This window comes from Symphalangus syndactylus, chromosome 12, assembly GCF_028878055.3.
Source record: "Symphalangus syndactylus isolate Jambi chromosome 12, NHGRI_mSymSyn1-v2.1_pri, whole genome shotgun sequence".
Lineage (NCBI taxonomy): Eukaryota > Metazoa > Chordata > Mammalia > Primates > Hylobatidae > Symphalangus > Symphalangus syndactylus.
The window spans coordinates 68,764,689-68,791,711 of record NC_072441.2 but is presented as its reverse complement, the minus strand read 5'-3'; the positions used below and the strand labels follow the sequence as shown (position 1 = coordinate 68,791,711).

General features: G+C 43.4%; 1 protein-coding gene across 1 annotated transcript; it reads right to left on the bottom strand.

Annotated features, from left to right (window-relative positions):
- Positions 1-48: 48 nt before the first annotated feature.
- MAB21L3 (mab-21 like 3) lies at positions 49-23,909 on the bottom strand. The gene is made up of 7 exons (XM_063628039.1): positions 23,651-23,909; positions 22,821-23,074; positions 14,348-14,488; positions 11,067-11,358; positions 7,479-7,657; positions 6,787-6,981; positions 49-1,997 (listed from the first exon to the last, which is right to left on the bottom strand). Exons 2-7 carry the CDS (start codon positions 22,866-22,868, stop codon positions 1,764-1,766), a joined length of 1,089 nt encoding a protein of 362 aa, XP_063484109.1. The 5' UTR covers positions 22,869-23,074; positions 23,651-23,909; the 3' UTR covers positions 49-1,763.
- Between the last annotated feature and the right edge of the window lie 3,114 nt (positions 23,910-27,023).

Sequence of the window (27,023 nt, the reverse complement as noted above, 5' to 3'; positions counted from 1 at the left end):
TTCATGTTTTCAAAAATTGTAAACTCATTGTTGGTTTGGAAATATTTTTTTCAATATTTTAAAATCATTACTTATTAAACAATAGCCTAGGGACCCCACCATTCGGTTACAGTACTTTTGAAAAGTAATCATTTTCATTTTCAAATGTGAATTTTCACCAAAACAAAATCAGTAGTTCATGCTTTAGAAATTTATCTTTGGTATAGACATTTGGGCAAAAACATTCAAAAGTAACAAAGGAGCCCCTTGAGTTGAGAAGCATTACATAAACGCCAGAAAAAAACCATTGATCTCACCGAGAACTCCTAGAATTCCTGATTGGTTGTGCTACACAGAATATGTTGCCTTGTGGGCCTCTGTGAAATTCCAAATGGGTGGCTCAAGAACGCTCAGTGCCTAGCTCCTGTGTGAGTCCCCAGACCTTCTTCATGCAGTTACCAGAACAATTGTTTAAAATGCAGTCAGATTGTGATACTCCTCTGCTTCTGGAGAGGCCAAATGTCACACCTTTGATCTTAGAATAAAATACTGATTCCTTCCTGGCTTTACAAGGCCAGGTGCTCTGACTCATGCCAGCCCCACCACGCCTGCCTTTGGTCACTTTTCCTTCCCCTTCAGCTATTTGCAGTTCATCCTTCGGGGACCTTTCTGTGGACTCTACTTCAACATTCTGTTTATTTCCTTTGGAGCACTTGCTTCCATCTGTAATAACTGTGCGTGTTTATCTGTCGTTCATTTCTTGTCTCCACCATTAGGTGGAATCCCCAGGGGGAGGTCTTCATCCACTTTGCTCTTTGCTGTGTTCCCAGTGCCTAATGAGCATTATTTGTCAATGAGTGAGTGAGTGAGTGAATGAAGTGAGCAAAGGAACACACTGAGCAGTGACAGACACCTAAGGTCACTCCATGCAGATCATAGTACTAGGTTATTTACATAAATATATAAGGAAGTTCCATCCATGGCCCATGGCATGGAAAGCAAAGAGAGGGCTATGGTTGGGATCAGGCCAAGAGCTGTACTTTCATCTTTGACTTAACACTTGTCATCAAAACCACTTCCCTCCCTGCTTAGAGAATACCAGGGAAGCAGACAGAACATCAGGAGCCACTGACCTACATGCTAAGGGAGCTGGAGGGCAGCAAGGAAGCACAGGCTCACTAACTCATCAGGTGCAATTTTGCGTCAGTGCTGTGAGTACCAATCCAGGATGCAAACACCAGCTGCTCAACCAACCAGGAACACTTTGTGTTGATCCAATGCCTTCCCCTTGAAAAGGCGCCAGCACAGATTCATAGGCACACAGCCCTGCTCAGAGGTAGGCACGTTAACATTCCCATTTTACCAATGGCAGGATAATGTGCCCATGATCAGTGGGCTGGGCACAGTATTGGCCAGCAGGCTCATGTCCAGCCTTCCAGGGGTTCTGTCTCCATCTTCACTGTGAGACGATCAGAGCCTGAACAAGGGAAACTAAGTTCAGAACTGTCACCCATTCCAAATCTGTGCCTGGGGAAGCCTGATGAGAACTGTCTCCAGGAGAGGTAGCTGGGGCGGAAATGCTTGCTGGGCTCCAGGGAGGCTTGGGCCAGACATCCTGGGGCACAGTTTTCCCCCTGCTGAAGTATTACTGGTTTGATGTAATTTGCGCTGCCATTCGTGGCCTTTCTCCTAGGCAGGATCCTGGCACCTGACTGAGGAACCATCCAAAGAACAAGTTTAAGCCAGAATAAAATGTCCAAGAGCCTCCCACGCCGGGGCAGCCATCAGGGCGGGCCGATCTGGGGGTTCTTCAGGAAGGGGGCCACCTTTTGGGCCACAGTGTCCAGTTCAATCGGGTTGGTGCACTGAAAGAGGTTGCTGTTCCGGACGAAATAGTGTTTCAGGAAGTGCTGGCTCACGCACTTGTGCAGTTTCCTCACCAGGCGCAGAAACGCTTTGCTGAAGACCTGCCAGTCTTTAAAGTGGGGATATTTCTCGCAGGTCCAAAAGAGCACGGTCTGTGGAAGGAAGAAGTGCTGTCAGACATTGTTTCGGGCAATTGAGGAGGATAGCTTGGAAACAATTATTGAGCTTATGTGGCCTTGGAAGGAGGGAGAAAAGAGTTGCCTGGGCAGACTGGATCTACCATGAATTCACAATCCCCAACTTCAGGTGGGCCTTCAGTTTACCAGCTGGTCTCCCGCACCTTTTCCCTAATCTATTCCCTCACTCTCCTCCAACATTTCCAATGGTCACCACTCCAGGCACTGTCTTTGCCTCCTACTTTACAGGGAAAATGGAACCCCTCATCCTCCCAAACCAGACAGATCTTGCCTACTGCGGCACCCTCCTCTCTTCCTCCCTGCTTCTGCCTCTTCTGCCTGTGGGGCTGATCCCTCCACAGGGCCCCAGATCCCATCTTCCAGGAACTGTGTATGACTGATTACCCTCTTCCTCAACTGTTTTCACAAGTTGAAAGCTCTCCTGCAACCCCAACCCCACATCTGCCTCCTGCCCTCACTCTTCCCTCTGCAAATCCAGGCTTCTCTGGAGAGTCGGCTCTGTTATTTGCCGTCATTTCCTCTCCTCCCATTTCTTGTCTCAGTCTGCTCAGTATGGATTCTTCGCTCATTAATCCTCAAAGGCTCCTTTCATCAAGGCCCAGTGATCTCCACATTTCTCAATCTAATAGGCCTTTGTCAGCCTGCACCTTACCTGACCTTTCAGCAGACCTGGTTCTCTCGCCCACACCCTCCCTCCTGAGCCATCCTTCACTTGACTTCCAAGCAGTCTACTCTCTGGGTTTTTTCTCCTAGCATTACAGTGCCTCCTTGGCAGGCTTATACTCCTTGGCCTGCCTTTGAGAGGTGGAGTTTCTGGAGGCTCAATTCTAGGCCCTCTTCTCCTCTCACTCTACATTCACTCCTCAGCTCTATGTTGCCTCCACAACAGCAGCTCTAATTCTCACTACATATGAATGACTTGCAAATTTGTGTCTCCAGCCCAGACTTCTCCTCTGACCTGCTTACCATGTATCTCTTGAGTATCTGAAAGTTATCTCAGTCCCAACATGTCCAAACTGAACCCCTGCTCTTCCTGCACAAACCTGATCTGCCTCCAGAGTTGCTTAACTAGCTAGTTGTGCAACACGCAAACCTAGGAGTCGTCCTTCTCCCTTACCACCCCCAGTCAAGTCCTGTAATCCTCTTGTCTAAGTATTTCTCGAGTCTACCCATTTACCTTCACCTCCAGTATTATTCTACCATCCCCCTCCACACTGCCTCCACATCTCACGGGACCTCTGCAGTAGCCATCTCATCAGCCCATCCCTGTTCTTGCCACCATCCAAACTATCACCAACCACACTGCTGCCAATATACATCTACTTCCCTTCTCATCTAAAATACTTCAAGGTCCCATCCTGGCTAACATGGTGAAACCCCATCTCTACTAAAAATACAAAAAGTTAGCCAGGCGTGGTGGCGGGCGCCTGTAGTCCCAGCTACTCAGGAGGCTGAGGCAGGAGAATGGTGCAAACCTGGAAGGCAGAGCTTGCAGTGAGCCGAGATCATGCCGCTGCACTCCAGCCTGGGCGACAAAGCAAGACTCCATCTCAAAAAATAAAAATAAAAAATAAAATAAAATACTTCAAAGTCTTCCCATTGTTTGTTAGCTAAAAACATCATCCTTAACGTGGTGTGGTTTATAAGGTTTGGTCCCTGCCTTCCTTTCCAGACTCATCTTGAGCCGTGTCCTCCCTTGCTCTCTTCATGTAGCCACACCAGCTGTTTCATGCTCCCTTCTACCACAGAGCCTTTGCACATCCTGCTGCGGCTGCATAGGGCACACTTCTTTCCCTTCTTTGTCTATCAGATCAAATTTCCCTAGCACACCCATTGCACACTCTCTTAGCCATGTACTTCTCATAAGAAGCAGCGACAACAGTAGTAGTTTTTATATTTATGGGATTAATTTTATCATTTCCCCTACTGGATTATAAACTTTATGAGAGCAATGAATGATGCCTATTTTTATTCACTATTAAGCTACCTAGTACCCAGCAAAGGCCAGCCCATGAGAGGAAGTTAATAAACATTTATTGAATAAGTGAATTAATGAATTACCCATTAATGTTATGGTTTAGATATTGAGTATTTTTATACAGTCTTTATTTTTTAGAGCAGTTGTAAGTTCATAGCAACTATGTATTTAGATTACATTATTATGAATAAATGAGTTAGAGATAATTTCATGCAAGTGAAGATAACCTAGAAAGCAGAAAAAATGTTAATTCTTCTTGTTAATTAAGCTTTTATCTCCCTAAGCAAACTGGGGCAGTTAAGCTCATTATAAGCAAGCCAATGTACTTTGAGTGGGTTTTAGGAATAAATAAGGCAATAAAAGATAAGCTTTTGCTTCATATGAAATAGTCTTGGGGCAGAGCCTTTTTGGGGAGAAGGTGAGGGCCTTGTAAGAGAGTGTCAGACTTACAGTGAGGCGAGGCTGAGTGCCACAGCTTCCTAATGCTGTTTTGCAACCCAACCTCTTCCACTTTCCCCAAAATGAAGACTTGGCAAGGATCCAGCACACTCAAGTTAGCATCTGGGATGGTGTCTAGCACCACGTTTATCACCAGCCACATTCATTTCAAGGGCGGGGATGCCTAAATGGGAGATAATTCTGTCTGTGGACTAAGGATGGAAGACCAGAGAAAAAGGCAGTTAGCACTCTCTGTTTATCTTACTCCAGAAATAGCCCCCTTAAAAAAAATGCCCATCCTTGAGGATGCCCAATTCTATTGTGCCATGCAGGTGGGTCAGGGAGGATTGAAACAGGGAATCCTTAAGGAGTTGCCTTAAAATCCACTAGGTGACTTAGGAGCCATCAGAATAGAAGTCAGCCCTTGTGGGAAGTACAGATTCGCAAGCAGCAATGGGCTGGGAGATCCATGGTGGCCCCATTCAATCCTGCCTGAAATATTCATGTCACTGAATGGTATTTCCATCTATCTTAATTGAGAGGTAATGAAGTCATTCGTTAAGGTTATGAGGTTTTGATATGAGATAGACTTGAGTTTGTGTCTCAGCTCTGCCTCTTCTAGTGTGGCCTGTATAAAGGAAAGCAAGAGAAGCTAAATCCACAGAAAGAATCAAAGTATCTTCTGCAAGCATATGCCCTCCATCCAGGAGAACAGCCTGTGTGTTTTTAGGGGAGTGTGCTTGGGACACGTTGAGAATGTTGGAACTCCAGAGAGAAGCCCCAGTGCATGTGAATGAGATGTTAACAGATTCTTCTGCAGGTCAAAATGGATAGGTTATTGGAAAGATAAGAAGGTGAAGCAAGGTTAGTGATTTTGTGCAAAAAAAAAAAAAAAGTTGAGTAAGATGTGAAGCCACTCATTCATTTGCTCAACAAATATTTAATGCGCTACTATGTACAAAGCACTGGGAGAGATACTGGGGGTGTTGTTCATCCTTCTCCCAATGAATAAGAGCATCGAGTTAGGTCAGCCTGCCAGCTGGACAAGACCAATGTGGTATCGGTCCTTCAATAAGTTACTTTAGAGCAGACAGAGTAACATGGGGCTGGAAGACAGTTTTGTCCATCGAATGAGAGGAGGAACAGGTATGTGAGGAAGGCACCTCACAGATAGGTGACTGCCCCAGGTGCCTGTGCTTACCTGAGTGGAAAGGCAGTCCATCCTTTCTGGGGCCAGGGAGGAGGGCTGAAGCTCCTAGACCCACACTAGCTAGGCTGGGCTGGGGTGTCCTGCAAGTCTCTTACCTCCCTACCCCAGCAGGCTGCACAGAGGTGCTACATGAGAGTCCACTTCACTCTGTGTGGTTCACAATTTGAGAAAGAGAGAGTCGGGAGGGTGGTCAAAGGCCCCCTCTCCAGGGAGGCCCCCCTGACTGCCCAGTCCAGGTCAGGCTCTCCTGCTCTGAGCCTTCACAGAGCCATACTCCTTCCTTTCCAGTGCTTCCTCACTGTGTGATTGTACATGCACCCACTGGCTTCCCTGACCCATGTCTATCTCCTATGCTAGACCAGAAGTGCCATGAGTGAGGAACCACATCTGTGTCTGTTCACCTTTGTGCCTGCAGAGGTTGAGCCCACAGCAGGTACTGGGGCAGGCCTCTGGCCCAGAGTAATCTCAATAAACACTTGCTGAATGAGTGAGTGAAGGCGTGAATGAATGTGTACTGTTGGGTTTAGGGCAAGGAGAGGCAGGGGCTGGCAGAGCAAGGGAAGATCCTTGCCTGGTGATTTGGACCCTGGAAAGAGGTGTGTGGCACTACGTGTGTGGTCACCTCTGTGTTGCATTTCCTGGTCCCCTCTGTGTTAGTGAGTCTGTGTGCATGAGGAGGTATGCGTAGGCTGCAATGGGTTTGAAGACCGGCGCAAACATAAAGCCATCAAAGTGTGAGGCACAAACCACATTTTGTGATTCATTTCTGAACCTCAGCAGGGTTTCTGGCACCTAGTGGGCACTCAGGTTGGTTTTGTGGGTAAAATAAAAGTGAGAGGGGAGCAAAAGTGGGAGAGAAGAGAATTGGAAGAGGGAAGGGAGGGAGGAAATTTTACCCTGGGCAGGGATGTTGTGCACTCCCATACGGTGCTAGTTTACATATTTCCATAATAAGTAGTAATTTGTTGGATGGCAAATATAGATACTAGAGCCTCATCCTGAATTTTTCACATACGCCACCCCTTCTGACTGGCTCTGGCCAGGCCCTACAGAGGCCACAGGAAGAATGGCCCATCCAAAGCTGCCCCTGGGTCTTCTCCAACCTGCCTCACACTCACCTGCAGATGGTGGGACGTGATGACCGGCCTGTTCCCTGGGCACCAGACGTCCTCCTTCAGCTGCCTCATGACCTGAAAACACTTCCTACGGCAGCCCCCATCTTCATCCAGCTGTTCCAGTAACACCTGCTCAGCACGGAGGAAGCTCAGCTGCCAGTGATAATTTGAACAGGCCAACAAGTTAAACCCAAACGACTGGAAGAAAGAGAAAAATATTGGGAAATAAGAACAATGCTCACTGGTGTAGAAAGCCATTTCTGAAGCAGTCCGCTGGTCTGGGGAACTTGTCACCAGGCAGACAACACATCCTACGTGGGGATGAGAAGGGGGTGTCAGGGAGACCACAAACCACCTTGGATGTGGACAGTTAGAAGGTGGTACCCACTTCCTCTCCTGCAGCAGTTCTCCAACTTGAGCATGCATCAGAATCACATCACCCAGAGGGCTTCTTAAAACACAGATTGCTGGGCCCTGTGCACAGGGTCTCATTCAGCAGGTCCAGAGCGGGGGCCCGGGAAGCTGCATTTCTAACAAGTTCTCAGGTGACACTGCTGCAGGGCCCACACTTTGAGAACTGCTGATCTAGTGACACCTCAACTTTCCTTCGGAAACTCATTGGCAGTCAGTAATGCTGTGACTGGTTAAGCTGTTGGCATCACTGCTCTGGAGAGCTGGGTCCCGCCCACTGATACCTTGATGCACTCCACTCTCTCTTGGGAAGGCCAGCGCTGCAGACATCGAGGCCACCGGGCTTTCCTGGACCAGGTGGTGGGGATCTCCACTGCGGGGACCAGCTCCAGTTCCACCTGATATGCGGATGTTTCCACAGCAACCCAAACTGCAGAGCGGTTTCCTAGCATGCTGAGCTTACCTGATGGGAAATGACCAAATGGATAAGGAGAAGAGAAAGGCTTGCACATTACAAGCGTTCAAACAAGAAATTCGTGAGCAGTTGCTCTGACCAGCACCTTGCAACTGGTGCGGCAACTTTCACAATGTCTGTAGCATGTGAAGGATCACAATGCCTGTAGCACGTCAAGGTTTTGACATCAAAACCAGATGGTTAGTCAGCTAGCCAGCGTCAGAACATTACTAAGAAGTCTCATTGCTGGTGGGTTTTTCTTTCTCCCCCAACCCCAAGGCTTTTGTGGTATCTTTTCTTTTAAATTAATAGATTCTTTTCAGGAGCCATAGAATAAAAAGAAAAAGTGTAGTACAGATGCTCCTTGACTTATGATGAGGTCACATCCTGATGAAGCTGAAAATATTGTAAGTTGAAAATGTATTAATACACCGAACCTACCAACCATCATAGCTTAGCCTACCCTACCTTAAAAGTGCTCAGAACACTTACATTAACTTACAGTTGGGCAAAACCATCTAATACAAAGCCTATTTTATAATAAAGTGTTGAATATCTCATGGAATTCATTGAATGGTTGTATGGGTACTCGAAGTATGGGTTCTACTAAACATATATCACTTTCACACTCTTGTAAAGTAAAAAAATCATGGCTCTTGTTGAGCCGTGGCAAGTTGGGGACCTTCTATATTTGCTACTGTAAAATGAAACCTAACTATTTTTCTAAATCATTCTCCATTCCACCCAAATATCTAAATGTTGGTTTTCAGAGTAATGCAAACATAGGGAAGGCTAATGCCATTTTTTTTCCCTCTTCACCTAGATATTCTGACACTGGTTAGGGACAGCATCAGCCTCCTTATTTATACATATGCCTTTGGTGAAATTTGGCTTCACCTTTCTTTTATCTGAGCCTCAGTCTCTTAGATGGTATTCATTTTTACCATCCACTCAGCCAGCTGAGCCTCAGAGGTATCTATCATCAGAAACCCCTGTAACCACAAAATACATCAAAGCATGTCACAGCCACTGTTTCAGAGGATTGAGTGATTTGAAAGAAGTCTCCATTGCCTTGTTTTCAAACCAGGCAAAGAGAAGAGAAAACTAACGCATCTAGTAGTTTTCCAGCTCACATACTATAATTTCCTCATTTCCAATTCGCTCCTTCTTCTTTCAAAAGGTACAGTTTTTGTTTGTTTGCCTTCATTGCAGATAAAGATAAGCAGTCTTGAATAGATCAGGATCTATTCATCCTTATTTGCTCATCCTAATTCTTGAAATAGATTGGAATCTACTATTTTGCATTTCCTTGCACAGAAAAGAAAATGGAAGCACATTACTTGTGTTAGGCCATTCAAAAGGGAAACATTCCCTGGCCAGGGTGGGATAAAGGGCTTGTCTGCATCTCATCAGAGCTGCCCAGACAGGAACATGACAACTGGCACTTTAGCATTATTTACTAAAAGCGCCTCATCAACCTTGCCCATTCTGAGTCTCTGCTTTGCACTTTCACTATGAATAATGTCGCACAGCATAAGAGGTGAGCTGATGCTGCAGCTGGCCCGCAGGCCCACACCCTGCCCTGCAGCTGGCTCTGCTTACGAGGTGTGTGACCTTCAGAAGTGACTTAATCTCTCTAAGTCTCAGTTTCCTCATCTCTAAAACAGGTAGGAAAAGAACTCTTACTGTATTGTGTGGTTATGAGGATTAAATTAACTAACCCATGAAACTTATTCTACTTAGTAAAAAAATCTATTAAACATAAACTATTACCATTATGGAAATTTTCAGAACTATTCTGTCTAGACAAGCAAATGTATGTACGAATACATCCTTTTATTTTCACACAGATGGAATCTCATACTGTTTAGCAGTTTGGTTTTTCACTTAACTATTTAGCACATGCATTTTTCATAGCTCTGTATGTATGCATGAGCATATGCCTGTTCTTTTTAAAGGCTGCATAGTAGTCCAGTAGGCAGAGATAGCATAATTTAATTTAGCCAATTTTTCTTTGTTAGCCATTTAGATTACTTCTAGCTATTTACTATTATAAAACCTATGGCAGAGAATATCCTGGTGCATATTTCTTTGTGTATTTGTAAAAATATATTTCTAGAACTGGAATTGTTGAATTGTCAAGTAAGCACATTGTAAAAATAAAATATAGACAACTTGCCCTTTAAAAAGGAGACACCAATTTACACTTCTAATAACAATATGAGAATACCCATTTCACCATGCCCTCTCGACACTAAGCATGATCAAACTTTTCTTTTTTTTTTTTTTTTTTTTTTTGAGACGGAGTCTCGTCTGTGGCCAAGGCTGGAGTGCAGTGGTGCAATCTCGGCTCACTGCAAGCTCCACCTCCCGGGTTCATGCCATTCTCCTGCCTCAGCCTCTCCGAGTAGCTGGGACTACAGGCGACCGCCACCACGCCCGGCTAATTTTTTGTATTTTTAGTAGAGATGGGGTTTCACCATGGTCTCGATCTCCTGACCTCGTGATCCGCCCGCCTCGGCCTCCCAAAGTGCTGGGATTACAAGCGTGAGCCACCGCGCCCGGCCGATCAAACTTTTCATTTCTTTTAGCTTGCTTGGTGTTTTAATGCACCCAACATTAGGTATATTCTAATATACGTTGAAATATACATTAGATGGAACGCTTTTTCTTATTTTTGCAAGCCATTTATATTCTTTTTCTGTGATTCCTTTTTTTTTGGTAATTATTTCTATTGGTCAGCTCATCTTTTTTCTTATTGATTTATAAATTAAGAAAATTAGCCATTTCTTTCCAGTTTGAAATTCACCTTTTCACTTTGCATGAACAAAAAGGGAGTGTGTGTGTGTGTGTGTGTGTGTGTGTGTATGCACATGCTGTACAGTAGCTTAAGACTTTGGAGTTGTCAAACTTAGTCAGTTCTTTATGGCTCCTGGATTTTGTGCTTTGGTATAAGTTAGTGGTTCCCAAATGTGGAATCTAAGCACATTGTGGTACTGCAGTCAGATGGAGGTGCTGCAGTCAGATGGAGGTGCTGCAGTCAGATGGAGGTGCTGCAGTAGAAATGGGCTAATAAAGAAGACCTGGGGTTTGTGAATAATTTGCTTTAAAAAAAAAATACGCTTAAGTTTTTAAGCCTGGTTAAGGTGCATAATCCACAGGATTTTATATCTATACCAGCACAGTAACTTTCTTAAAGCCACAAGACTATTTTGTTAGTATGAATTCCAATCTTCTGTGCATCAACAGCAGGAAAAAAAAAGCTGATTCATATTATGAAGATTAAATAAATGTGAAGAGCACATGATTATTTTCTCAAATGTAGGCTGTGAGCTGCAGGTAACACCCAAACAGAGGTTTTATAGAGCGAAAGGGGAATGCCAGCAATAACCCTTGCACTTGTTCCTGATCAGCTCACCTGAGAGGTGACAGGTTCTAACTGCATTTTCCACCAGCTTCCGGAACACTAGGAGGACCTTGGCGGGCACAATGTCGCCGTCGATGTTCACATCTGTCTCATGCCACTGCCACAGGCTCTTCATAAACTGTTCCACCTCCAGCCACTGCTGCAGACCCTCAGGGTCCCGCAACGGGCAGGGCAGCCTGGTGCCCTGCAGGGTGTAGTACCGCCAGCGCTGCTCCCTGGCCTCCCTGTACCCAGCCAGGCCTTTTATTGGGACTGTGACGAGGAACTGACTGGGGGCCAAAACCTAGGGTCAGGAAAGGATTGAAAACAAGCATGAATTCACAGATTCGGGAGGTAACGGAAGTCCTGGGAGCAGACCTGTCTCGCCAGGCAGCTCTGTTAAGCACTCCACCCTCAGCAGTGTGACCAGATACACAGAGACCTCGACCTGGGTGTTACAAGTGGATTACCTCTTTGTTCTGCTACTGAATCATTGTAAATACTTCAGGCAAGTAAATTAACTTGCTGAGTTTATTATCTCATGAATATACAAGTAAAGACAGTGAACTAAACCAGGAACTCCAGAGGAGGCCTAAGGTTTGAGAAAGAAGAATGAGTATGCATTGAGTTCCATGCAGACGCAACACTGTAATTCTAACGCATTTGAACATTTCAACTTCACAATCACACAGTAAGGTGAGCTTTGTTGCCATTTTCCAGATAAGGAATCCAAGATGCAGAGGGGCTTGGAGATCTCCTCAGGGACACACAACCAGTAAGTAGAAAAGTCAGAATTTGAGTTTAGGTCTTTGGACAGCTTGTTCAGTTATTATTTCTCTACCCTGGGCTGGCACTCAGCCAACAATGAATGACATGGAATGGTGAATGTTTTGACACAAATAAAAGGTGGGAAGTAACAGGAGGGGAGGTAAAAGATTTTGTAAAATATCTCCTTTTTTTTTGGCCTGTACTGATGACCCATGGTCAATGTTCATGACTAACCCTTCCAAAATAAAGGCAAAATGAAAGCTTATTTGTTGAGACAATGTGAGCTGTTGAGACGATTCTAAGTTTAAAGAAAAAAAGCAAACAATCAGAATCTACCTAACTCCTTTCTCCAGGAACCAGTGAAGCAACGACTGGGGGAAAGCCGGCAGACCGGCAGCCAAGAGATAGAACAAGTGGGTAAACAGAGCAGCCAAAGGAGCTTGAACTCTGACCATGTCCCACTGCACTCACACCTTTGGCTGTGAGTCAGCTGCCTCCTCCTCCTGGAAAGCTCTGACCATGGAATTTGGTTAACTCTTGCCCAGGGCTAGTCATTGACCCATTGAGGGGGGAAAGCCCTAATCAGCTCCAGCTGGTTCTGTCTAACTCTAAGAAAACAATAGTTTGATGTTTTAGATGATGTATCCACATGACTTCTGGTACCCATAGAAAGGCAGCTGGATTTAAAAAGAGGAAAAACATCTAAAGTCCCTGGAATTTCAGATCTGTACATTATTTCAATTCACTTTCATGTGAATTCAAAAGCACAACTATCATGTTGTTAGTCATGTAAGTGGTGCTTAGTAAATATTTGTTGAGCAGCTTGGGCAATATGATGAATTCCATCTCTACAAAAAATGAAAATAAAAAAATTAGCCAGGCCTGGTGGCATTTGCACCTGTAGTCCCAGCTGCTCAGGTGGCTGAGGTGGGAAAATCACTTAAGCCTGGGAGGTTGAGGCTGCAGTGAGCCATGATCGCAGCACTGCACTCCAGCCTGGGTGACAGAAGGAGATCCTATCTTTAAAAAACAAGCAAAAAAGCAAAACAAACAAAAACTTGTTGATTCTGATCTGAGTTAAAAGCAATTTTATATGCTGTGCTGTAGCTATTTTCAAAACTTAATATGTAAGACATGACATATGTAAATGCAAGATATATTTTAAGCTATGAATTCTAAGTGGGATCACTGAAGGAAATTTCCTTGGGTATAGTGCTAAGAAAAGTAATGTAATATCTCTATTTCTAGTCACTGGTCTATGTGTGTCCAAGTTAGATTGGTCTGGGTGATAGAGTTGGGCAAGTGATATTCTAGCATTCCAGGATTCAGTCTAGTTTTATAATTTTCACCCTGGGATTAATTTCCTACAATCTGACTCTGTTTCAGAATCCACAAATCCCAGAATCTCTTGGGTGGTTCTTGCATCCACCAACCTTAAGATGTAATGGGCCAGCAATGGTCTTTGGCTGAGGTACTAATTCTTTTACTCATTCATTTATTCATTCATTCCACATACATTAAGTGTCTACCATGTGCCACACACCATGCTGGGTGCTAGGAACAAAACGAACAGTAAACATGGTCCTTACAATCAAGGGATGTGCAGTCTGTTGTGAGAAATGGGCCATGAATACATACAAATTTAATACAAAGTGAAAGAGGTATGTGGCATAATAAAAATCGAGATAAAGAATGATGGAGATTCAGAATGATTCAGAATCTCACTTCTCTCACCTCTAAAATGGAAATAACCAGACTGTCTTTTCCACAAGGTGGTTTACCGGTTTAAGTAAGGTCGTTTCTGTCTGTACAGCTCTGCCCTCACTACTGTGTTGCCTGAATGCTGGCGTTACCCATTGGCTTACACTGGGTGGGATTCTTTAGCAGGGAGAGGGGCTGCCAGTCTGCTTCTGCAGCTTCTCAGTGGCACCTCTTCTACTTTCTTCCTTCCCCATCTGCAACCCACAGACTATGACTTTCAACTGTCTTATGGATGCCCTCAGTTCCCTCCACCCCACCCCCAATCTATTAAGTAGGTGCTTAATAAATGAATGTGTATTTAACTGAGCTTTGATTGTGACGGCAGAATGTGCTTTGGAATCAAAAGCTTCTGTGTGAGTTCTGGCTTTAGTGCCTTATATGACTTGATCAAGTCATTTGACTTCTCTAAGCCTAGTTTTTCTCATCTAGGAATGTGGGGGCTCAAAGGAAATAACATCTATATTTTTTTCTTTTTCTATAGAGACGGAGTCTCACTACATTGCCCAGGCTGGTCTCAAACTCTTGGCCTCAAGCCATCCTCCCACTTCGGCCTCCAGTGCTGGGATTATAGGCATAAGGCACGCTGCTGGCTGAAATGACATGTATAAAATGAGACTGTAAATAGTAAAAACTAAGAGTACCTATGAAAACAAGAATTGTTATGAGTATTCTGAGTGAGGCAATCATCTGTCACACACTGAGATTCACCTGCCCAAGTGTCCTGGCTCTGTTGGTGGCACTTAGAGACAATGAGACTTGCTTACCTTAATATTTTCATTGTACGTGTCAGAGTAAGGCACAGCTTGAAATCTAATGTCTTGGTTGCTGATGTTTGTGGTCAAATGATGAACGACTTTCTGCACCTCCTCCATAGCCTGGGAAATCTGCTGACGCCTCAAGTCCACCTGGGTGTTAGAGGGACCAGCAAAGGTGGTTATTTCCTCTGTGGGCCCCAAGGTACCGGCATAAGAGAGTGAGGAGACAAGGGTACAGCGAGGGGTGACTGATGGAGTTCAGCTCAAAAATCCTGCCTTCCCAAGGTGCCGGGGAGATGGATTTAGGTCTGACTCCACTGAGAAGACACTTGGTGGTGCCTCAATGTTCTTTTCTGTAACAGGTGCATTCATTTGATATTTATCTAGGACCTACTATGTAGCAGGTGCCAGGCCAGGTGCTGGGGACACAACAGTGATTAAGACAACAGTGAACAATGTAGATACTTGCCCTCTAGCTGAAAATATAGGAATACATGTAGACATAATACATAATATATTATATATAATTATAATATATAATATCAATATTATAATATATAGCGTCATATCTGATATTATACACACAGACACACATATAAATGTGCATATATATATGTATTCCTGTATATATATATATGTGTGTGTGTGTGTTTGTGTGTCTGTGTGTGTGTGTGTATAACGTAATATCAAGTATGATAAGTCCCATGAAGGAGAATAAAATATGACAAGGGACTAGAGAATAAAGGGGCAGCTATTTTAGTCAGGGCGGGCAATGGACAAAGAAGACTTCTCTAAAGAGGTGACATTTGAGTGAGGCTGAAGACAGCTTAGGAGAGCAGATTCCACGTTCCTCCTCTGACGTAGGCAATGCTCTAAGGCTAGCAGCGAGGCCACTGTGGTTGGATCCGGCAAAAGGAAAGTGATAGGAGGTGAGTTTGGAGAGGAAAGCAGGGGCCAGATCATCACACAGGGTTTTGTGAACCATGGTGAGATTCTACCATGGTATTGTCATGCCTGCTGCCCATGGTGTGAATATTAAACTGCTTAACATGTATCAGCACCCAGCAGCCTGCTTGCCACTGATGTCATCAGTAAATGATGATTCTCTTTGCCTCTGTACTCACCCCTGCCTTTTGCTTCTAGACCCTTAAGAAAAGGCATGTTTCTGCTGACAGAAAGTTACCACAGTGAGTTATGAAGAATTGGGAAATTCTCATAGAAAACTCAACACTAATCAGATACTTACACTTTAGGGAAATAGACGTTTGTGGGAAACACAAAGGAACTTTTAGTAAACTCCAGGAGAGACACAGAAAAATCCAAATAAGATACGGAAGGGTCTGCAAGTTTTTTCTGAAATGGAGGGGGCGCTTTGTTATCTTGCTCAGGAGGCACCTACTAGCTGCTGTCATGACAGCAAGACTCTCCTTCAGAGGCTCCTTCAGCCAGGGGCCAATTTCAAGCAATATCTGATACATCTCAATCTAATGCCCATCCATGAATCTTTATATTCTCTCTGAATTTGGTATAACGGCTGTTTCTACATATTCTAGAGTCATTTTGAGACACCCATAAACTGATCACGACAGTCAGAAAAAAAAGCCCAAGTCAAAGAGATTCCTGTTTTCCTAAACTAAGTCATCAACTAGGCCAGTCACCTGAGACCTCACTCATAATTCTCATTAACCAGCAAGCCAACTTCATATGTTCATAGAATAAGAATGTGACCGTGCACCTATTGGTAGACACGTTGTATAGCACATATAGGGTCAGTTCATTAATAAGTATTTGTTTAGCACGTCCTCTGTGGTGTACACCATTACATGCTGGAACACAGCAATGCACAAGATAGACGTGGCCATGCATTCACAGTAGTGAGGAAGACAAATGTTAAGTACAGAATACAAGTGTGGGATGCTATTATGGGAAAAATAACAAATGACAAAAATAAAGGTTTCAGAAGCCAAAACTTAAGTGTCCTCTCCAGCACAGGACTTCTCGTCTGTGTTGTGATTCAATTCCATTTGAGTAATTTGAGTGGAACATCCATTTTATGCTGTGCTCTGTGCATACATGTTGCCACGAGGTTTACGGATAACTTGACAAAGCAAGATAAATGACCTGGAAATTAAAATCACTGCAATCTAGTGCAAGGTAGAGGTTTGCACAGATGCTATGGATACATAGAAAAAGGATACTTCATCCAGTTTGGAGGTTGGGAGGCCTTCTTGGAGGCACAGTGTGTTGGAGTGGTATCTTGAAAGCTTACTAGGAGTTAGCTAGGAAAAAGGGGGCATGAAAGTTGTTCTAGAACGAGAAAATAGCAGGTATTGAGCCAGGCCTGAGGCGCACAAAGAGAGAATTTGTGCTCCTCATGCCTGTGCAATTGTTCCTGTGATATTTTTAGAACACAATTGCCTTAGAGGAGGTGGTGAAGTGGGAAAATAAACCATGAGAGGTCCTGAAAGTAAAGGAAGAATTTCAAGAACAAAGTCAACAGTAAGTGCTTGAGTGAGTTAAGGCCCCCAAATGTACATGGAGTCTGACAGCTAGAATAGGATTGCTGCGTTGGGGGAACACTGGGCACTAGCATTAATGGTGGGGAAGAGGTGGACATTAAATGCGGATTAAGGGTGAATGGAAGACAACCAAGTGAAGACAGAGGTAAGCAACTCTTCCAAGAAATTTTTTTTTTTTTTTAGGTGGAGTCTCGCTCTGTCGCCAAGCTGGAGTGCAGTGGCATGACCTTGGCTCACTGCAAACTCTGCCTCCTTGGTTCAAGTGATTGTCCTGCCTCAGCCTCCCAAGTAGCTGGGACTACAGGCACATGCCACCACACCTGGCTAATTTTTGTATTTTTAGTAGAGACGGGGTTTCACCATGTTAGCTAGGATGGTCTCAATCTCCTGATCTCGTGATCCATCCACCTTGGCCTCCCAAAGTGCTGGGATTACAAGTGTGAGCCACCGCACCCGGCCCCAAGAACTTTTACAATGGGGAAAACCAAAACAACAGGGATGCGAAGAGTTTTTTTTTTTCTTGCAAAATGACACACAGGTGTAAACATGTTTAAATGCTGAGAGCAAAGAGTCAGTGGTGAAAGAAGAGGTAGCAGAGAGCAAAACCATTTTGTAAGGATTTCCCACCCGAAAGGAGTCATGCACATCCAGAGGCCTGAGTGAGGAATTCATCTTGGTGTGGCAGAAAGAAAGAAGGGAAAAAGGGTGCATGCAGATACAGATAAAAGGGTAGGGGCAGTGAAAATCAGAGAGATTTCCAGTCTGATGTCTATGTTCTTTATAGAGTGGGAGATGTTAATGAGCTAAGAGTGAAGTGGAAGGCAAGAGATTTCAGGCGATAGACTGCTGAGATAGCTGCTATAAGGAATGAGAGACTGTTTAGGTACACGTGTAAACATAACCAGACAGTATCAAGACTTGGCTGAGGCTGGGTCCCTGAGGCTGTGGGTTATCAGTAAGTTCAGTTGTGAGAACTTCTCCACCACCTCTTAGCCCTCCAAAGGTAAGAGTTGAGGTGCTAAGATTGGCGTTTGCTGGGCAAGAGCTGGAGAAAGATAAAAAAGCAACAGAGGGTTTCGGCAGTGGGCTTTATTTTCCAGCTGGAATAAAGAACGGATAAAGCTAGTGGTAGAATAGGGAACATTAGGCAACTTCAGGGACCTGAAGTCTGAGCAGATACAGTGGGGAAAAGTAATACAAGGGTTAACTAGATAGAACATTGCAGGCAGAGTGGTTGAGAAATAGCATTCTCTAACAGTTAAGTTCTCAGAATGTGTTGAAGGCCAAGACTAGCCTCCTGAATCTGCCAGCCCTGCAGATGTAATTCCACAGAACTTGAATGTTACTAACATAGCAGTGACTATATATTTATATATATATTTATATATATTTTGTTTCCTGAGTTAATAAATTAATGAAAAATTCATCACCATCAAATCATTTTTAAATAGAAGCTTGAGTGTGTGTGCATGTGTGTATGTATGTACATGTATGCACATATATGCACACACATGCACATATACACACATGTATGCACACACATACATGTATATATGTACACATACACACGTGTACATACATGTATGCACATAACACATGTGAAGAGTAGCCTATTGGAAAAAGTACTTCACTGTAAATCTATTCTACAAATTGTGTCCTCATTTGATGGTGAAATTCTTATCGAGCAGGATAAGATCACACACTCCTGGAAAACAACTGTAATCTCTCACTTGTTACACAGGTTATTAGTTCACCCTTATGACCTGTTTTGATTGCCAAGGTGAAAGTCAGAATAAGATAATGCTTTATGAGACCTAGAACCACAAATTCCAGTTTTAATTTTCTTCCTCCATCACTTCTGCTGCAACTTAGACTCAGGATCTTAGAAATGGAAGAGACCTCAGAAATTGCCTTGTCTGGTGTGACTTTATGGAGGACCGGAGTGACAAGGCGGCTTTCCTAACATCACACCTGCAGTTAGATGTAGAACTAGACAGGCTCTCCAACACTTCTTTCCATCACACTTTGCCACACCCTTAAGTACTGATGTACCAGAAGTACTGCCTACCCTTTATCCGCTTCCTGAACCTAAAAATGCCTTCAATTTAAAGTCAAGACTCATGAAATAAGGAGTCCTAGGTCTCCATGTATTTGGGCATCAGAAACTGTTCTGGCATTTAACAAGCACAAAGGGTCATGCAGCAAGGGCCAGACAGTGATGCTCCTGCTGTGGGACCTGAGCGGAAGCCTCTTTCTCTAGGTGGTGGGCAGCCCCGTCCCTCCCCACATCTCTGGCTACACTTCCTGCAATAAGTTCTTACTCACACAGCATCACCGTGCTATTTGGTAGCCCCAGAAGTGATTTGTGCTGGGGGTTTCCAGGCTTAGTCCCAAACACCTCTTGTCACCCTCATGATGTGACAACACAGAACCCCCAGACTGTTTCTCTCCACTTATTCTGGCCACACCCTAGACAGATACAGCAAAAAGTTCATTTCAGGGTGTGGAAAAGCAAGCAGTGGGATTGGGGCAGCTGTACAGTGATCTAAAGAAGGAGGCTCTAACACAAGTAGACACCTGCTGCAAGCCCAACCCTGGAATTCCTTTACTCCTCTCAAACTTTAGGAAGCCAGCAAGATACCAGTTGCAGCCTCAAGGCAGCCTTGAGGCAACCTTGTCACCAAACTTAATTCATGGCAAAACATGAAAACAAATGTTGTTTGGGCCTTGCTCTTCCCAGGCATATCTCCATGCTGTCGCAGGTCCATGTCCCACCCTGGGCTGCTTTCCCCTCCTCCTCCTTAACCACAGCATCAGGCTCATTGTTGCCCCACAAGTCATTTGCTGCTATTAATAGCTCAAGTTCACAAATAATTTACTGTTTCAAATATAAATTATGAGTATTCAAGGTTATCCCCTATAATAATATCACTCTGACTCACTTGCATTCCGATACGCTTCCTTGAGACAGAGACAGAGTGGTGGTGCTAAGTAGCATGCCAGGAATGTCACACAGGCCTGGTCACACCCATGACCATGCAGCCTATGTGTATGTCATTCCCAATGAGTGTTACTGAGAAGAAAAGGCTGAGGACTTCCTTCCAGAAAATAAGAAGTCAGACCTTTAATTCCGGAATTGCATGAAATCCAATCATCAGTTGGAAAAATTTCAACAAAACAAAAACTGGCATCATCTCTGTCTTTCAGGGGCTAAAAATATAAGGAAATGGAAAGTTAAATCCAGTGATAGATACACACAAGACCATAGGCTTTCCACCTTCATATCCCTTCCTTTGTAGACTAATTCTTCCATAAATCAAATGCTTGGGTCACACAGAATATTTGCAGCCCCCAAATGTAGCAGAAGCTGTAGCAGCAGCATCACTGTGAAACTAAGATTATTGAGTCCTTCCTGTGTGCAAGGCATTTTATAAGAGTAGGCTCATTCATGTCTACCTATCATTCTTTAAGGTGGATGCTATGATTATCCCCATTTTATAGATGAGGAAACCAAAGTTCAGAACATTTAAGTAATTTGCCCAGGTTCCCAAAGTTAGTAAGTTACAGAATACAGGTAGCAGCCTTCCAAAGCCCATATTTGTAACCACTGCCCTGTTCTGCCTCCCCAAAAGAAAAAGGTGACTGGGAATGAAATACACCTTGAATGTTTGAACGGGGTTCCCTTAGCCTGGAAGACCTTTCCTGTACTTCTCCACTTATCAAAACCCTACACTTCCTCCAAGGCTTTGTCTCTACTTTTCTTTCTGTAAGACACCTTTCCCATCAGAGCTAATGCACCGTGCTGCTCCAGCAATCTGTTGAAATCTCTACTGCATCCCTTACGGTCTACCATGCATTCTATTAAGCACTTGCCTGACTGCATGTGAAATTCCCTCCTTCTTCCTTTGGGGTTATGTACAAAATCTGCAGATGGGACAGAGCTATCCCAGAGACCAAAACCAAAATTTCTCTTTCATTTAGCAGGCCACATCTCAGGCCTTGGTCTACCCTCAAACAATAGCACAGTATTTTGCACAAAGCAGGTGCTTAGTATGTGTTTGCAGAGATATAGAGGAGTTTGGCAGAGGACATTCAGCCTTTGGAGTAAAAAAGACGAGGCTGAGACTTCAGTACCCTCTAATTTAGCTGTGCAACTTTGGACAAGTTATTTAATCTCCACAAGCCTCTGTTTCCTCCTCTGTAAAAACGGAGGCAATATGTACATCACATAGTCGTTGATTAGATTAAATGAGATCCTGTATGCAGCTTGACCTGTCGCCTTCCACACCACTCTTGCCTTTAACAAACTCTAAAGATATTTCTGATCATATATGGGCAAGATACTCTGAATGTCAAAGGAAAGAAAGGTATGCAAGACACTGTTCTTCCCTCCAGAAACTTATAAAGAATGAAATGATATGGCATGCAAGTTGCCAACCAAGATGATACTAGAAAAGTGTCAGGAGTTGATATACAAACTCATGATCAAATAAATGGTGCCAGTAATACTAATTATAATGGGAGTGAATATGTGGGCAAAATCATTTTGTGCTGGGGTGTCAGGGACTCTTTCTTGAGAAAGTGGACTCTGAGTTTGAAGGATGAATATGAGCCAGAAAAGTGGTGAGGAGGAGCTGGGGCCCTTGGCCTGCTCAGGGCCCAGTTCTTGTTGGGCAGAAATGGGAGATTCAACCACCTACAGGAATGGAGTAGGGGACACACATGAGAGAGGCAGTGGGGACCAGGAGCAAGTGTCAGACACAGGAGTGATCAGCCTCCTGAGAATTGGCCAGCACATGCTCTGGCTAACAAACACTCAGCCCTAGCACACGGTTTCCAGGCAAGAAACTGGGACCTGTAGTTGCCAAATATTCTGATTTTTTTCCCCTGGAAAGACAGAAATCTGGATTTCTATGCAAAATCTATTTTGAAATGTTTGTGAAAAACATTAGAAATAATCTACAGGCCAAACAAAACAGGAGCACACACTGGACTCAACATGTCAAACACTGTTTAGGATTTCTGCTATTGGAAATGCAGGGGAAGCAGAGGGTAGAAAGATAGAGCAGTTGAAGTTACTTGAACACCACGCTAAAAATTTTGGAGTTTTTTCTTACGAAAAATACAGGACCCGTGAAAAAATGCCAGCCAATATCTCTTCCACTTAGAGCTCTCAAAGGGAGGAATAATGGGAAATCACTTTGTTTACTCTAGTTTTTATCATCCCAGGTTTTCCTTATTTATCTCTCTTAATGGTTTTGCCTAGGAAGTACATTTTACTTATCACTATGATAATGATCTTCACTTTTGTACTTGTAAAGGCATGAAAACTGCAGACCAGTGCCTACTTCTTAGTCAATTTAAATATTTTGGTTTTAACATTAACATCATGCCTTAGTAGCTTTATCTGTAAATGAAAAGGCTTAAACTAGATAATATTTAAGTTTCCTTCAAGTTCTAACATTTGACATGACCATCTAGACCATCTAGAAGAAATTAAGTTCTTAACTGATATGTACTAAAAATATAATAATATTTAAAAACCTAGTACTTTCACAGTTTTTAAAAGCTTTGTTTTAATTTCATTAGCTCTTTTTCCATTACCCCATGAAGCTCCTATTATTATTCCCATTTTACAGAGAAGAAGGCCAAGGCTCAGGCAGGTTAAGTAACTCACAACCACATGAGCGTCAGTGGCAGAGCTGGAGTTCCCCCTCATTCCCCAGATTCCAACTCTCCATTCTATATTCTATACCCAGCATGTCTCTGGGTACCGGACCCTCAAAGAGAAGTAAGGCTGAGATATGTTAAGCTCCCAAACATTGTTATGGGTGACAGTCTGTTTTCTGAGGAGCATTTTATGTGTCTTTAGAAACAGCCTGAGATCCTTTCTGGATGAAGGTTTTTTTGGAAGTAGTGTGAATGGGGAGGGGGTACATGGGAGAGACCGGGTCTGTCCTTACCTTATTCAGTAGGCAATCTTCTAAGTCTCCCACAGTAAGGGATTTCATGGCTCCTTGGTCAGTCCTGAGGAGAACAGCAACTTCCTGGTTGTTTTTTTCTCAATGGAGTGCAACACTTGTGAGTAGATAGCACTCCCAGTAATGTGAGTCTCTGGGTACTAAGTTTTTCTGGAAGTGTGTAATGGACCAGAGACTTGCCTTCTGAACCCTTCACTCATGTTTTTATTTTCAAATTGTGAAAATCCATCTGTCATCTTTTGAGAAATTAAAAAAAAAAGAATTTAAAAAGAAGAGTTGATAAAATTGAATTTGAGTCCAACCTAATCATACCTTAATTAGCTACATTGACTGGTTCTTTGACCAGAGAGCAATTTTCCAAACTGTATTTCCCACCCAAGTACTTAAAAGTTCCATCCAAGTCAGAAATACCCTGTAGTTGGCTTCTGCCCACCTTTTATGCTCCTGTCCCGACACTAGATGCACCGTGGAACTCAGTATCTTATATCTCCTTGTCCTTATCCTGTTGACAGTAAACACCCCTTGCTCTCCAATCCAGAAAATCCCACAGATTGATTTACCTTCTTTACAATAAACAAATAGGAAACTGCCCAACAACCAGCCTGACACCCATCATTATGCCCACAAACAAGTGATCAGGTCTTGTCAGCCAGCGCAGAGCACAGCGATTGGCATTTAGAAGAGCATGCACACACGTACACACAGGCACACACGTACACACAGGCACACACATATACACAGGCACACACACGTACAGAGTGCACACAGGCACACACCCACAGGAATGGCTGGTCAGGAATCCTTCTGCTCACCTGCTGACCTTTAAACGTAATTTCCCTCTTCCAACTTGAAAGCTGGCAGTAAAAATAAAGTCAGTGTAAACAGGTCCCTTGAGAGTCGAGGGAACACTCACATCTGGTTTTGCCAGCAAAACTTATGTTGGAAAACAGCTCAGGCAGTAAATTCCCAGTTGGGCTGGCCGGGGCTAGTTTTACTACAGAAAAAAAAAAAAAAAAATTTCACAATGGTCTGATCTCCTTGAAGCTGGTAAACATCACGGAGTCTGCTATCAGATAATCTAAAGAAATTACAGCCCTTCTGGGGGCACTGCTTACTTTTGAGCAATGTTCCAAAGGCAAGTGTTTCCAAGCCCACCTGTAAGTGCTGCCCACAAAGGCCACTCCACTATCTGGGGCCTCAGCGTTTGCATATTTTCCCATACTCTGCCCCAAGCAAAAGTCGCATCAGAGCTCCCTAGCTGCTCTGTGCCCCACCCACGTCATTAGCTCCAGCTTTCAGTCCAGTTTCTACAGAACTCCTGCCAATGCACAGCCTGATATAAATATTGTAAAGCTACATCCTCTCCAATGACCCTCTGATAGCACCCCTCAAAATAGCCTTGATTTTCCATTTGCTTCTATATGTAATTCTAAATCTCCTTCTTTTGATATCAAGTCCTCCCAAATTCTTCAGAATCTTATTCCCTGGGCTTTTCTTATCATAGTAGTGCCAAACTATTTGTTTTTCACAGAGAGCAAGAGCCTCTTTCTCTGAACTTACAATTTAGAATTCGCTCTCCACCTCATTTTCAACATTACCAAAGTCCCACTGTTTCTCTCATGTGCTCATTTTTGTTGTTACTTCTGCTTTCACTGTAATCATTAACTTGTGAGTCCCTTTCCTCCGGTGGGGTCTTTCCTAATGTTCAAGGGTTACCCCAGACACCTGTCATCAGATGCACAAAGTTTCATCACTTTTGTACCTGTGGCTGCCCTGTCTTGATTGCTCAGTACTGCAGTTGATCAAAATGTTATAACTGGAATATTCTGTTGCCCTAAGATCCAGCGACAATTGCCGGCTGTGAGCAGGGAAAGCAACCAACAGGGCCAACTGAGCAATTGGGAAACGAAGAAATAATCATGTGCTCAGGGAAGCTATACAGTCCGATTTTACCAGGATGTCATATCCAGGGAATACGTGTGTTGTGGGAGCACAACCCAGTTCCCTACTCCATGATTTAGCTCCTTATGGGCAAATGCTCTGAAATACAGGGCAGTCCCACAAATACAGACTCTCTGACAGCTCCTGTCTGACAGTTTGATGAAGACAAGCTTTTTTTAGATGTAGATATCTGGGTAATCGGATATAGGATCCGCAAAAAGGATTGAATTACAGTAAGCCTAAGGCACTTGTATGCTAGGCCACTGAGGAAATTCAAAGTTAGCTCAAGTTCTCTTCCTTCCTCGGAAGATAAATATTCTCCTTTCTCATGACTCACACCAAATGCAAGTATGGAAATGTAAACCTGCTTTGGCTCAGTTTCCATTGTGAAGACTAAGAACTTATTACAAGTCAGGTTAACAAGGTATTCAAAACCCTACGCTGTCAAACTGAGAAGTCCCAGGGAGATAATGCTAGCCCTGGTTTACCAGCAGAAGTGTTACTGATTTACTCACTATCTGAGATTTTAATTCCAAGAAGGAGGAAGATTAGCTTGATCAAAATCAACCTTAAATATGCAAATTTGTTAAAGTTAGCCAGGATAACAAACTCTTTTTTTTTTTTTGAGACGGAGTCTTGCTCTGTCGCCCAGGCTGGAGGGCAGTGGCGCAATCTCGGCTCACTGCAAGCTCCGCCCCCCAGGTTCACGCCATTGTCCTGCCTCAGCCTCGTGAGAAGCTAGGACTACAGGCTCCCGCCACCACGCCCCGCCAATTTTTTTTTGGATTTTTAGTAGAGACGGGATTTCACCATATTAGCCAGGAACAAACTCTGACTTTTTAAAAGATTTCCTGTAATCCCAGGATGACTCAGATTAAATCTGACAATGCGGAATACCAGACAGAGATAATCGTCTGTGATGTGAAGAAGTCCACAGTAGTGAACAACCCGAGGCAGGGGCCAGTCTATTCTGTATCTCCAGAGAAGCCTCAGTACCTAACACACAACTGGCCCTCAATAAGCACTACTGAATGCTTATTTGTTTGCATTAAACATTATGCAAAATGACATTATTTATTAGAATGTCACATTATAAAGTGACATTCTAGTAAATAAAATATATTTTAATATGTGTAAAATCACCTTACAAATTATAAATTTAATTATATACATGCATCTGTGACTGCTTAAATTGCTATCTTCTTTTATAGAAAGGCCTGTTATAAAAAAAATTTATCATAGTACTTAGCACATGATAAGACCTCAATAAATATTTGTGTTTATACTCCATTTCACTCCCTACGGAAAAAGATCTTTTTTTAAAGGGTTGTTTGGTTTTTCGTTTGTTTTTAAATTTTTATTTCAATAGCTTTTCACGTACAAGTGGTTTCTGGTTACGTGGATGAATTGTATAGTACTGAAGTCTGAGATTTTGGTGCATTCGTCACCCACATCGTGTACATTGTACCCAATATGTAGTTTTTTATTCCTTAGTCCCCTCCCACGTCCCCCTTCTGAGTCTCCAAAGTCCATTATACCACTTTGTATGCCGTTGCATACCCATAGCTTAGCTCCCAGCTATAAGTGAGAAGATAAGGTATTTGATTTTTCCATTCCTGAGTAACTTCACTTAAAATAGTGGCCTCCAGCTCCATCCAGATTGCTGCAAAAGACATAATTTTATTATTTTTATGGCTGAGCAGTATTCCATGGTGTATGTGTACCACATTTTCTTCATCCATTCATTGGTCGATGGACAATTAGGTTGGTTCCATATGAAAGATCCTTCTTTTAATTTATGTGAGTAATTCTCCTGGTCTTACCTGGTGGGTAGGATTGTTCACTGGGTTGGTCTTCACAGTTCCATCAAAAAGCTGGTCTTCTTTCCTTTCACACCTGACATGGTAACTGAGATAATTTGAATTTCATCTTTGGTCTGGGTTCAGAGGTAGGGAATCTCAAACACAAATGCCTACATAGGCCAGGTGGTTAATAAAATAAATCAGGATAGAGTAGAACAATGGAAAGCGATGGGGGTCTGTGGTGGATGCAAGAGTATATATCCTGTCTGGGATATTCTAACTTGTTTGGGTTATTTGTTTGTTTAATTTGTTTGTCTTTTTTAAGCAACACTGTACTATACACAAGATTCACCCCTACACTTTGCACTCCTGCAATACTAAAATAGTTACAGTTCCCTGAAAGACCCCCTCCCTCACCATCTTCTCTGGACCCTTGCACTGA